The sequence below is a fragment of the Hyperolius riggenbachi genome, chromosome 1, assembly GCF_040937935.1.
Source record: "Hyperolius riggenbachi isolate aHypRig1 chromosome 1, aHypRig1.pri, whole genome shotgun sequence".
Lineage (NCBI taxonomy): Eukaryota > Metazoa > Chordata > Amphibia > Anura > Hyperoliidae > Hyperolius > Hyperolius riggenbachi.
The window spans coordinates 629,998,267-630,012,350 of NC_090646.1; the positions used below are offsets into that span (position 1 = coordinate 629,998,267).

The 14,084-nt window shown below is 45.0% G+C and overlaps 1 protein-coding gene across 3 annotated transcripts in view; it reads left to right on the forward strand.

The window, feature by feature from the left end:
- Window positions 1–14,084, forward strand: part of ANKRD55 (ankyrin repeat domain 55) — a 186,319-nt gene that overhangs the window by 81,611 nt on the left and 90,624 nt on the right. The window contains exon 1 of one of the 3 annotated variants that reach the window (XM_068271834.1): window positions 1,058–1,439. The exons of 1 other annotated variant lie outside the window; for it this stretch is intronic. In XM_068271834.1, the coding sequence (XP_068127935.1) occupies window positions 1,355–1,439 (85 nt within the window). In that variant the 5' untranslated portion in view covers window positions 1,058–1,354. Of the gene's footprint in view, window positions 1–1,057; window positions 1,440–13,865; window positions 13,939–14,084 lie in introns of those variants that run through there. One more of the 3 variants, XM_068271838.1, reaches the window with a different exon arrangement.

The following is a 14,084-nucleotide window of genomic DNA, read 5'->3' on the forward strand; positions in this document are numbered from 1 at the left end:
TTGTGCACTCTACCCAGAATAATGTGAACTTGTATTAATGGGACTACTACCCCAGTGTATGATCTGGCACTGTGTATCTTATTGCTTATTACCTGTATTGTGTTATCAGTCACCCCTGTTATCATTGTCTGTAATCTCAAGTATTGTACAGCGCTGCGTAATATGTTGGAGTTATTTAAAGAGACACTGAAGCGAGAAAAAAAATGATATAATGATTTGTATGTGTAGTACAGCTAAGAAATAAAACATTAGGAGCAGAGACATAAGTCTAATATTGTTTCCAGTACAGGAAGAGTTAAGAAACTCCAGTTGTTAACTATGCAAAAGAGCCATTGAGCTCCACGACTTTCAAAGTCGCAGAGAGCTGTCTTCTGAAGCTTATTATCTCAACTGTGAGTCAATGTATTTTCTTTTTCACTGCAGAGAACAGTTCAATAGTTCACTGGCCTGCTCTGTAAAATCCTTTAGAATGCTGAGTATTGTGTAAACTGCAAATATAAAAGAATGATGCAATGTTATAAAAAAAAACACTATATAACTGAAAATAAAAAATATGAGAATATTTTCTTTGCTATTAATGTTCTAGTAATTATCCGTACTACACAACCAATTCATTATATCATCATGGTTTTTTTTCACTTCAGTGTCTCTTTAAATCCAATAAATAATAATAATATATAAACTTGTTTTATTTTTTATTTTTGAAGAAGCACGGTATATACAGTGTATATATATATATATATATATACATATATATATATATATATATATATATATATATATATATATATATATATATATATATATATATATATATTCAGTTGAGAGAGAGAGCGCAATCTATAGTATATACAGTATGTTATAATTATTTTTCTTCTATGAATTCACTCCCCTTCCTCCCCCCAGACTTGAGCATGTTTGGTGTGTATAGCGAGTGCTGCACTCTCCACAATCACTGCTCCTCAGCCAGCCCTGCACATGCTCAATGTGTAGCTTTGTGACTAGCAGTCATTCATCCACTGAGATCTCTATTTGCTTTACAGCCACATTCAGCTTTCTGATGCTGGCGAGGGCTGCATTGCCTCTCTCTACACCAGCCGTAACAAAAGACATGATTCCCTCACCACCACAATTCCACACGCACTCCCCAGCACGGCTCACCCCCCGCCAGCAATGAGGGAATCTCGTTTGCTATAGGCATCCTAACTAGCGGAGGAGATTATCATGCTTTTATCCCTCCCGAGCAACCGTGAGCATCCATAGGGCAATCGTGTCATCACATCGAGAGACGAGGATGCTATAGACACATGCATTTATTACTGTAACACAGCAGCTCCTTCCTGGATCCAGGCTCATGCCGTATACGCCGTCTTTGCGCAAACAGAAATCGGAAAAAAACATGGATTTCAGCAACTCCTCAGTGTTCGATCAACATAAAGGTAAGTCAGGCTACAGTCACTACCCTGTTATCATTCTCTCATTCTCACTCATCAGGATGTATATTTCATCATTCCATATTCCCTGAATTCCATAAAACAAACCTATGGCCAGGAAGGCAGAGACTAGTGTGCCCGAAGGCATTTATTATTTAACTGGCATGCATAATTATTGATCAACATGTTGAGTGAGTGGTCACCATCAATGAAATTACGTACGCGGATTGCATTATGTATATTATCATTACTGGGACAGTTAGTCCCAATCATAGTTTCCCTCAGAACCATTCTTTTGTTAAAGTGCACCTGAACTCTTGGACAGGACAGTAGGAAAACATAGAGAAATGCACCCTGTATGTATTTAGAGAGTTTAGTCTTTCTAATTCCTCCTTATCTGTGACAAATCACGAGTTGTAATTTCATCCCTTAGCTGTGTCAGCTGACTGTCTCAGCAGAGCAGCTCATTTGTAATCCTAGGATGTTAACCCTGTGTCTACTTCCATGAAAGCAGGCAGTAGATACAATGCAGATTTATTGCAGGATCTGTATCAGCTGTAACAAAGAAAACATTTTTTTCTTTAAAGATTATTATGCTGTTGCTTATCTTTTAGATCAGAGAGGAAGTTCTAAGTTCAGGTCCGATTTAAAGAAAGACACTTATGCTAGGCGAATTCCTGTTATGCTTCTGTTCTTTCTGTTCAAGACTATTACATTTGTTCATTTACAGGGTGTTTGGCTTGTGCAGTAGTACAGCTACACCTGTGTCTACAATACTACCAGGGCTTTCCCTAAGAAGTAAATGAAAAAAGGGAGTGAAGTGTCATCCATAGCAGCCAATCCAATCACAGCTGTATGTTTGGCAGTACAGGCTTGAAAAAGAAAGTAAAAATGTGATTGGTTGCTGTGGACAACACCTGCATTGTTCCTTTTTTCTTTGGAAAAAAGAGGGTCGGGCCGAGGCAAAGGCAAGAGAGGCTCCAGCCTCAGGGCGCAGTGTAGGAGGGGGCGCACAACTCACTCAGCTATCATTCCCAATTGTGTTTGAAGCAGAAAGAAATAAGAAAAGGGCATACATGAAGAAAAGGGCTTGCAGTTAATTCTGGAATTGGGTTCGAGGCGCCCGGGTTGATAGGATATGCTACGTTTCTACATACGGTACTTTTCAGGAGATAATCGTGAAAAATATTGTCCTACCTTATAGATGTCCCATTGTGGATTAAAGATAGTAGAATTTCAAGATAAAAAAGGTCAGGTTTAATGATGCGCTTAGACAACGCGTTTCACGGCTGTAGCCACTTCCTCAGGTCAATAACAGTGTCTGATATATGTCAAAACTGAGATTCCCGGCGCCAAAGGTCTGTGGCGGCTGAGGAGTGAGGAGGTGTGCGCGGGATAGTGTGATCAAACTATCCCGCGCACACACCTCCTCTGTGTCCGCCCTGCAGCTCTGGAATATTTAAAACTTAGCCGGACACTGCCACAGACCTTTGGTGCCCGGAATCTCCTGAAAAGTACCGTATATAGAAACGTAGGATATCCTATCAACCCGGGCGCCTCCTAACCCAATTGTTTAACCCCTACTCATAGGGGTGATTTTGGTCAAACTTCCTTCGACCCACAAATCAATGTTTTTGGAGCAGCGACCGTCAAGCGTTGAAAGGCCGAGTGGAGACGGTATTTATTCACAAAACGAGTGGTTGCCTCTTCCAGCAACCCAACTTTGTTAGTATATTCTCTACTGAATTTTGTTCTACACCTATCTGAATTATTGACGATATTGCACCAGATTGGGCTCCCGGATCTCTCTGTGCTTCTTTTCTTCTCACAACCACATACATAGCAGTGACTGCAAGACAGTTAACTAGAAATTAAGGTGTTGGGTCCCTGGGGCGCCTCTTAGTCTAATAGCAATCAGTGTGTGACAGCTGGGGTGGGAGGGATGGAGGGGAGCACTTTGCTGTCTCAGCCTTGGGTGCTGGAGAACCTTGTCCCGGCTCTGCGGGCGTTAGTACATTCAGTTTAAAATGAACAGTGTTAAAGGATACCCGAGGTGACGTGTGACATGATGAGACAGACATGGGTATGTACAGTGCCTAGCACACAAATAACTATGCTGTTCCTTTTTTTTCTTTTTCTGTCTGAAAGAGTTAAATATCAGGTATGTAAGTGGCTGACTAAGTCCTGACTCAGACAGGAAGTGACTACACTGATAAGAAATTACAACTATAAAACACTGTCCTAGCAGAAAATGACTTCTGAGAGCAGGAAAGAGATACAAAGGGTCAATTGTTCATAGTTTTTAGCTCTGGCATACTTCAATGAATGTGTCATTGAGCAAAAACAATAACAGTAAAAACTTAAAAAGTAGATTTAAATATAAAATAAAGCTGTGGAATATCTTAAAAAGTCATTTTTAGGAGAAGGAGGATAAATACAATTGTTGTTTCATTAGTTTATTTTCACCTTGGGTGTCCTTTAAAGCCGACCTGAACTCAGAACTTCCTCTCTGCTCTAAAAGTTAAGCAACAGCATAATAACCTTTAAAGAACATTTATTTGTCACAGCTGATACAAATCCTGGAATACATCTGCAGTGTGTCTACTTCCTGCTTTCATGGAAGTATCGATAGGATTAGCAGACTGTGTTTACAAATTAGCTGCTCTGCCGAGGCTGTCAGCTGACACAGCTCAGAGATCAAATTACACTGGTGATTAGTCACAGATGAGGGGGAATTAGACAAGCTAAACTCTTTAAATACATACGGGGTGCATTCCTCTGTGTTTTTCCTCTGCAAGAGTTCAGGTCCTCTTTAAAGAAGTGGGAAAGATTCTGCTGTGCCTCTTTTGCTGCAGTGAAAGTCAGGCTTCCCAATCACATAATAAACTTGGCAAGTTGTGTTATGCGGCAGTGAAATAGGCCAATAGACTTACTGTGTATGACAGTTACCCTTCTGGGGGCTGCCTGATCTATAGAAGTGCAGAGAAAAGTGGGGCAGTTATAAGAGCAGCCAATAAAGGGAACCTGGAATTAGTTCAATTATTTAAAGAGGAACTTTAGTGAAAAAGGGGAAAAAAACAAATCAATACATTGCAAAGTGAGAAGTGACAAAATAGAAGAGCGATCAATAAATAACTGATATTCGCCATGTAATTTGTTCATATTGTTTGATCCACAATCGGCCTGCATGTCATCATCTTTACTACTGGCAGACATGAAAAAAGACAGCACCAACTGCCATTATCTATAACCACACCCACTTAGAAAGCGATTGGTTGAAAGGGTTTTATTTCATAGCTATACATATGTACAGAGGGGGATACTGCTTGCTTGGCAGTTGAAAACAGACGTTATTTCCCACAATGCAACAAGGCTCACAGACAGGACACTGTGTGGACCTAGGCCCTGACCTCACATTGTGGCAGGGGCTTCACCACAGTATCAGCCCTACAGACCCCCTGATGAACTGTTCAAGGAAAGGTAAAGATTTCTCATGGGAAAGGGGGTAGCAGCTACTGATTATGATGAAGCTGAATCCTTGGTTACGGTTCGTTTTTAAAATAAACAGATGATGTACCTGCAAATGAATATTACATACTTACCTTGCCGTCAGTTCCTCTCAGTAGCTCACCGTTCCGATCAGAGTAGATGCAATTTGCTGAGCGGAAAATCACAGTGTAATGTTCCTACCACGTTTGGATGATAGGTGGGTGGAAAAGTTGCACTTGTGTATGAGCTTCTACAGCCAGGATGTTATCCTTCTATTTTATAGAGACTGTGGGATGTTGTTCCTTCTCATCATCACAGTTGAGTTATTGATAGTCACGCAAAAGTTGTTTTGCGGAGTGTGACGCTGCTGCATAACACAGCCGGTCTTATAGGCCAAAAAATTACAAATTTATTTTGTAGTCTATAAAAATATCTGGCACAGTACACCTCTGTTCCTCCTCCTCATCACAGCTGAGATGTTGATACAGTAGTGGCAGGGCCGGATTTACCATAAGGCACTGTAGGCACATGCCTACAGGCGCCTGATGATGGATAGGCGGCCTGCTGCCCTCCCCGAGCGCCGCCCTCCCTCTTTCCCTATGCAGAGTCCTGATGAGAGTGTAAATGAGAGGTTAGTCACCTGTCTCTCGAGTAGTGTTGGGCGAACAGTGTTCGCCACTGTTCGGGTTCTGCAGAACATCACCCTGTTCGGGTGATGTTCGAGTTCGGCCGAACACCTCATGGTGTTCGGCCTTTTAAGTTCGGGTTCGCCCCGAACTTCTGTATGCCCCCGAACAGGGCCGAACAGGGCCCCTGTTCGGGCGAACAGGGCCCTGTTCGGCCGAACAGGCCGCAATACGGCCCCCCTATGGGGTCGCAGGCATAAGGGGGGAGCATGCCCCGATCGCAGGGGGGGTCGGAAATTCCCCCCACCCCCTCCGCTAGCGCTCCCCCCTCTGCCCGCTTCCCCATTCAAAAGTTTCAAGAAGTACCTGTATAGCGGATGGCCTGGCAGTGGGCGGCACTGTGGAGTGAGGAGGAGGAGGAGTCCGGAGAGTGACGAGTTGAGGGAGGCCGGGCAGCGGGCGTGAGGTCAGAGAAAGGGCGGAAGTTCCGCCCTTTCGCTGACCTCACGCCCGCTGCCCGGCCTCCCTCAACTCGTCACTCTCCGGACTCCTCCTCCTCCTCACTCCACAGTGCCGCCCACTGCCAGGCCATCCGCTATACAGGTACTTCTTGAAACTTTTGAATGGGGAAGCGGGCAGAGGGGGGAGCGCTAGCGGAGGGGGTGGGGGGAATTTCCGACCCCCCCCGCGATCGGGGCATGCTCCCCCCTTATGCCTGCGACCCCATAGGGCCCCCAAAATAGGGATGTTCGGGAAGTTCGGGGTTCGGCCCGAACATGCCGAACATCTCGGCCATGTTCGGCGAACTTTCCCGAACCCGAACATCCAGGTGTTCGCCCATCACTACTCTCGAGTCTCGGCATTCCACTGATGAGATAGAGGGGCTGCAGGGGCACCTCTAGCTACGTAATACTGAGGTTGCTCTAGCTACCTAACACTTGGGGGCACCTCTAGCTACTTAATATTGAGCGTACTTCTGGCTACATAATACTAAGGGACACCTGTAGCTACCTATGGTGGGCAAGGGAAGTAAGGGAGAAGTGACAGCTGGGCTAGCCAGCACACTTGCGGTGCTGTTCGGCAGATGTTGGTAGGTTCATGAAGGTGCCAGGACATCCGTGCCTGTAGGCTCCTGTGAGGCAAATCTGGGCCCGAGTAGTGAAAAAGTTATTCACAGGGTGTTATGCATAATACAGTGGCTGAATAGGGTACTAGTTAAAGCCAAAATAAGGTACTCACTTGAAGAGAGGGAAGCCTCAGGATCCTATTGAGGTTTCCCTCGGTGGTCCGATGTCCCTCGTCGCTGTGCCTTGGGCTCCCCTCCATATCAGGGCCTTGCTCCTTCCCGTCTAATAACATGGCTGCGCAGTAGATACGCGAGCACGACCACGCATGCCTAGTAACACAGAGCCGCAGCTCTGGCTTACTGTGCATGCGTGGGCGGGCTAGCGTGGCTACCGCACAGCCACATTGCAAGAAGAGGAGCTGCGCAGCCCCGATATGATTAGTGACAATGCCCTGTCGCTAATCTTCTGGGGGGCCATGCTCAATGGCGGGGGACAACAGAACACCAAGGGAAGCCTCAATAGGATTCTGAGGCGTCCCTCTCATTAGCCAAGTATCTCAATTTGTACCCGAGCTTCGGCTCAGGTACACTTTAGGGACTCTGACACCGGAGACCTGGGTTCACATCGTGGCTCTTCCTGTTTGGTAAGCCAGCACCAATTCAGTGAGGAGACCTCGGGCAATACTCCCGAACACTGCTACTGCCTACAGAGCATGCCCTAGTGGCTGTAGCACAGCACTTTCAGTCCACCAGGAAAAAAGCATAATAAAAATGTTCTGTGTCTTGTCTAAAATAAGCTGTGAAACTAGGGTAATATTTTTCCACACACTGCAATTTGTCCAGTACTAACGCAGTGAGAACACCTTCTGTTAACCCATAATGCCATGCACTTTACTGGTTGAACACACGCTTCACTATGGTAACGTGTGTCACACCACACGTTAGCAAAGCGATGCCCACATTAACCCTGTAATGTACGCGGCATTAAAGAGGATCGGTAAAGAAAAAAAAAACCCTCTGGGGGATACTTACCTTGGGAGGGATCCTAACGAGGAGGCTTCCCCTGTCCTCCGTTGGGCCGGCAATCCAGCGTGCACCACCCCTTCCCCCAAAGTGTGGCGAGGTTAATATTTACCTACTGTGATACTGGCGGCTCTTCGTTCGGGGAAGGCTGAAATGGCCGAACCCAATTGATCCGCTCTACTGCACAGACGTCAGTCCTTTGCATATGTGCAGTAGAGCGGATACGATCAGGTTCGGCTATTTCTGCCTTACCCGAAGGAAGAGCGCTACTGCGCCTGCGCTGGATAAATAAATACTCGCTTGTCAGGATTGTCGGGGGAGGATTCGGGCGAGCCAGTGCTGGATTCCCTTAAGCTACAGGGGAGGGGGAAGCCTCATTGGGACCCTGAGGCTTCCCCCTCCCAAGGTAAGTATCCCCTAGAGGTTTTTTTTTTTCCTTTACAGAGTCTCTTTAATGGGTTAACGGCCGGTGTTCTCGCTGCGTTAGTAGCAGTAAAGTTTACTTTGCCAGAGTATAGTGCATCGGGCCCAGGCAGTGGTCCTTATCTTCAATTTATTTACTCCAAACTTGTCTTCTGGATGGTATTTTCACACCTGATGAATAAAATGCCTTTTAACCACCTTAGCGGTATGCCGGACACTGTGTCGGGCATACCGCTCTGTGGGCCCAGGAGTCCCCCATAATTAAATAATTGTGCAAATTGACTGTAAACGATCTAGCTAGCACTCGGCTAGCTAGTAAAAGTGTTGGGCACCCACCGCTCCCCTGCGATCCTCAGCGATCCCCCCGTTTATGCGTTACCCCCGCTGGATCCTCCCGGCGCAGCTCCGGTCTCTCTATGGCAAGGATCGGGTTTGCGCATGACGTCATCTGTGATCCTCCCCATAGAGAGACCAGAGCTGTCCGGGGAGGCTGCGCCGATCGCTGGATCCAGGCTGGGTAATGTATAAACAGGGGAGCGACGGGGATCGGGGGGGTGCCGGAGACTTCTTCTAGCTAGCCTAGTGCTAGCTAGAGGGTTTACAGTCAATTTGCACAATTATTTACTAATCGGGCAAAAAGTGACAAAACGGCGTAACGCTCAGGAGGTTAAGGCACAGGCAAACAAGAAAATACAAGAATAGTTTTGGCAGTGCTATTTAATCTACTTTTTGGTACTTTTTCAGTTGCAGAGTGCCAAAAAGTTATTTTAAACAGAACATGAAAAATGATCTCCTAGGAGAAATCCTAGGAAAAAAAAGTCAATTGAATAAGGGCCTTTTATGGCACACATGCAAAAAAAAGGGTCCCAGGAAATGTGGGCGCAGAGCGAAGCTGAAAAACAGTTCACCCTGCTATAGCAAATTTCTTGGCAGCGTAAATGACTATTCCCCCTCCAGGCCGCCATGGACTCGGGAATAACACAGCAGGTCTTATGCTGGATACACACGGTGCGTTCGTGCACTCGATTTTCCCGTCGATTCCCGTCGATTCGTTTATTTCCAACATGTCCGATTTGGATTTCGATGGATCGTTAGGTCGATTTGCATGCAAAGTATGCCGAATCGACCTAACGATCCATCAAAATCCAAATCGGACATGTTGGAAATAAACGAATCGACGGGAATCGACGGGAAAATCGAGTGCACGAACGCACCGTGTGTATCCAGCTTTATATGCCAAAAAATTACAAATTGATTTTGTAGTCTATAAAATAAGAAATTACACACTTCTACAGTTCGCAATAAAAATGGCCACATCCCTTTATTGGGGATTAAGTGGGGTATTAAAAAAACACATCTTTAAATGTCATACAACCAGCAATTTTTTTAATCAACAGTTTTCTTTATATACCCAAACCCATCTTGCTCAGCCTGGTAGACCGGGAAAAATCAGTCCATCCATAACCAGAAGTAGGTGAAACATCCCCATCAAGGTGTCAACAACAAGAATAGATGGGGGGGGGGGGTAAATGACCACAATAAAATAAGTAGTTCTGTTCCACCCCTAAATGCAACAAAACACAAATTCCACTAACAAGAAAACTGTTTTTTTTGTGAACAAGTTCTCTTTTAATCTTCAATCACAACTCTTAAAGAGACTCCGTAACAAAAATTACATCCTGTTTTTTATCATCCTACAAGTTCCAAAAGCTATTCTAATGTGTTCTGGCTTACTGCAGCACTTTGTACTATCACAGTCTCTGTAATAAATCAACTTATCTATCTCTTGTCAGACTTGTCAGCCTGTGTCTGGAAGGCTGCCAAGTTCTTCAGAGTTGTGGTTCTGCTATGAACTCCGCCTTCCAGGCCCCTCTATGCACACTGCCTGTGTGTTATTTAGATTAGAGCAGCTTCTCTCTTTTCTCTTATCTTTTACAAGCTGGATAAATCGTCCTCTGAGCTGGCTGTGCTTTCACATACTGAGGAATTACAGACAAGGGCAAAGCTGTTTGCAGGAAGAAAAGAGCAGCCTGAAACTTCAGTGCATGGGGGAAAGAAACACACAAATGATCTCTTGAGATTCAAAAGGAATGCTGTATACAGCCTGCTTGTGTATGGATGTATTTTCTATGTGTGGACATACTGTACATCAACCTACTTCCTGTTTTGGTGGACATTTTGTTTGTTTATAAACAAACTTTTTAAAACTGTTTTTAACCACTTTTAATGCGGCGAGGAGCCGCGAAATTGTGACAGAGGGGAATAGGAGATGTCCCCTAACACACTGGTATGTTTACTTTTGTGTGATTTTAACAATACAGATTCTCTTTAAGAGTTGCAGACAAAGCGTGTGGACACAATTTCAGGATTCCAAATCACAAAAGAGACTGCCTGACACATGTTTAACGGCCAAAGGCTGCTTCCTCAGAGGCACACAGTACACAAACACATCAACTGTGAACCAAAAGAAGTGTATTACCGCAATCTTAGAAGAAGAAAGAACATTCAACAATGATTCCATGAGTGCTGTGCGTACCCATGGACTGAGGAAGACCCTTAGTCCATGGAAACGCACAACGCGCATGGAATCGTCGTTGAATGTTTTTCTTCTTCTAAGATTGGGGTGATACACTTCTTTTGGTCCAAACTGTGTTTGTATACTGTGTGCCTCTGAGGAAGCGGCCTTTGCCCGTGAAACATGTGTCAGACAGTCTCTTTTGTGATTTGGAATCCTGAAATTGTGTCCACACGCTTTGCCTGCAACTTTGAAGATTTGTGATTGAAGAATAAAAGAGGCTTTGTTCATAAGTATGGATTGAGGGTTGGGATGCGAGAAAGCTCATTAGGGTGCAGTGCAGCAGCTGAGAATTGGGCGATATCACAGGCCGTAATAGGAATTAGGGTGATAGTGGCCCTCACCAACTAGTTTCTGCACTGGCAATGGCTGGAGGATGAATTACACAAAAAAACCAAAACGGAGTAATTAAGCTGCCGGTAATAGCAGGCGCCCAAATTTCACAACCACATAAATGATTAGAGAGTCAGAAGGGGGAGAGTTTAGAAAATAATAAAGAATGGAGCAGGGCGAGCCATTTTTGGCCTCATCCTGCGCACAGATTTCGACGCGCTTTAGGTGTTGAGATGTCAGCTACATTTATTTATAAAGTCCTAATAGTATGACCATATAATGGAACATCTGATGAACCAAGAGAAAAAGAAGGATTTGGTTTAAAAAATGCAGACTGTCCATGCTAAAGAAGGACAGTTTTAAAGGACAACTATCATGAAAAATTGTAAAACGTAAAAAATGCATACATATAAGATGTATGTTTCTCCCAGACCAAAATGCGCTATATATTACCTTTCTCCTAATCTGCTGTCACCTACGGCAAGAAGTAAAATGCTGACAGATCTGACAGATTTTGGACAAGTCCATCTCCTCATGGGGGGATCCTTAGTATTACATTTATTCATTTTAAAAGCATTCCCTGGAGAAAATCTGTACGAAGATGCCGGCCTCTCTAACATGATCACATATCACACTATTATGGTAATTGGACTAAGCAAGTTATTATTATTTAGTATTTGTATAGTGCCAACATCTAGTCCCCACTATAGTCATATGTCTATGTATGTATCGGGTACTGTATGAATTATAGTCTAGGACCAATCTAGGGGGAAGCCAGTTAACTTATCTGTATGTTTTTGGGATGCGCAGAGGAAACCAGTGCACTCAGAGTAAACCCACACAGACCACAGGGAGAGCATACAAACTCTGTGCAGATGGCTAAGCACTGCGCCACCGTGCTGCCTGTGCATTTTACTCTGGGAAAAACATACATTTTTATATATGTATGTATCTTAAAGTGTTCCTGAGGCGAACCTCAGGTCAAAAAGCAAGCACTTACCTAGGAAGAAGGAAGCCACGCCCAGACAGTAAGCCGGAGCCAACCGTGCATGAGCAGCTCCGTGCTACTTCCCTGTCCTTAGGAAAGTATTTGATTGTTGACCCCAGGCTCTCTTTAAATTTTACATTTTTTTTGTTAATAGTTAATTTAATTCAGCCCCAGAGCTTTCACTGCACTCGATAGTCCTTATGAGTTTGCTGTTCTCTGACTCCTTTGCCCAGATGTGTCAGGGCAGCACATGCAATAACTGAGTACTGCGTGCACGGCAGCCACCCAGCACAACCCACACACACAAGAGGCGGAGCCAGCCGTGGCCACCTAGACAGGGGAGCACCCGTACCCAAACTCTGAACCTTTTTTTTTTATCAGCTTTTATGTGAGTAATTGCCTTTTTGGGCCCATCTACACCATGGATTGCAAAACGCTAGCACTCCAAAAAACGCTAAAAAATCACAAACAAGCGCTGCACTGTGTTTGCGCTAACCGCAAATCGACAGCGACTGCCATGAACTTTACATTACGCTACCACTTTTAAAAGCACTAGCGATCCCAATAATCGCCCCAGTATGAATGAACCCTTATACACAATAAATTGTAGCAGTACTATGCTATGAGGCGGTGCTGGATGTAGCTGGATAGTGTAATGCTTAAGGACTCTGCCTCTGACACAGTAGACCTGGGTTCGAATCTCGGCTCTGCCTGTTTAGTAAGCCAGCACCTATTCAGTAGGAGAACTTGGGCAGGTCTCCCTAACACCGCTACTGCCTATAGAGCGCGTCCTAGTGGCTGCAGCTCTGGCGCTTTGAGTCCGGCAGGAGAAAAGCGCGATATAAATGTTCTGTGTTTGTTTGTTTATGCTATGAGGCGTTTGAGGTTCGAAAACCGTCCTCTGGCTGGAAAACTCTGTGGTGATGCATAGAAGTGACTATGAAGCATACTGGTCGGTGGGTCGGGAGTTAACCTGGGAATAGTCCCATTGTGCATTTGGACCTTGGTGGTCTAACGATCTGGTCAGTCTCATCAGATTGGTTGTGGTGGAGGTACTATTTTGTACTAGAAACATTGGAACTTGGAAACATACATAACAAGAGAGCAAAGCAGGTTGTTTCTACGCATGGTGCCAAAACTAGGCGCCCCCTAGAAGCAATGAATGGTGCGTGGGGTGCATAGGTGTAATTCAGGGCTCTGGTGGTTGGCGGACCCCGAATTACATTTTCCTCTGAGATGCGACAACTTGGAGGGGGAATAGTATTTAACGGCGCCAGGTTTTTTTTGCCACAGCAGGGAAAGCCATCATTCGGCTCGCCCTGCGCCCAACTCACCGGCGACGCATACATACGTATGCCAGGAGCCCACCAGCAGATCAACGGTAGTTGAGATAAGGCATATAGCGGTGTGCACTGAACAAGTATATTGGCAATGAGGGGAAAATATGTCATCTGATTGGTTGCCACAGACTACTCTATTTAATCTGCCTGAATATCTTCCCCGTGCGGTTTCTGTGTCCCCAGCGCCAGGTAATTGTACGCACATGAGAGACACGGTGCCGGTAATAAGCCTGTAGCTGGAGTCCACTGCCCTGACTCCCGGGGAAGGAGGGGAGGGCCATGTTTCTCTATAGGGATACACTATTGTGGTCGTCTAATTCACTCCGGTTTTGCTACGATGCTTCCCTAAACCGATCCCGATTAGCATGACAATGCTCAGCTCATGTGTCGCCAGAGCCAAGCAAAGGGTTCAGTTTATATCAGCACAATGGGCCTCCCTGTTCCGTATTGTTGGAAATATACTGTGTGCTCGCCGTGGCTTCTGGCAGAATAAACACTGGGGGAACCAATTTGACATGTACGGGTTGCTATGGAAATCCAGATGGAGCTAAGCTGTCTGTTGCAGTGCAAGGCTTTAGCAGTATGCAGTAACCGAGCGCAGGCCAATGCACCAGTTAATGAATTAACGTCCAGCACTGACAGGTCAACAAGTATTTTTTTTTATTATTATTAGTATTCTGAACAGACGAGTAACAAAGCGATCATGGATACTTAGCTCAGTGTTGACAAGAGGCACATGGCTGTAATGATAATAGACCACCTGCTCTGATCGTATTACCTTCTTTACA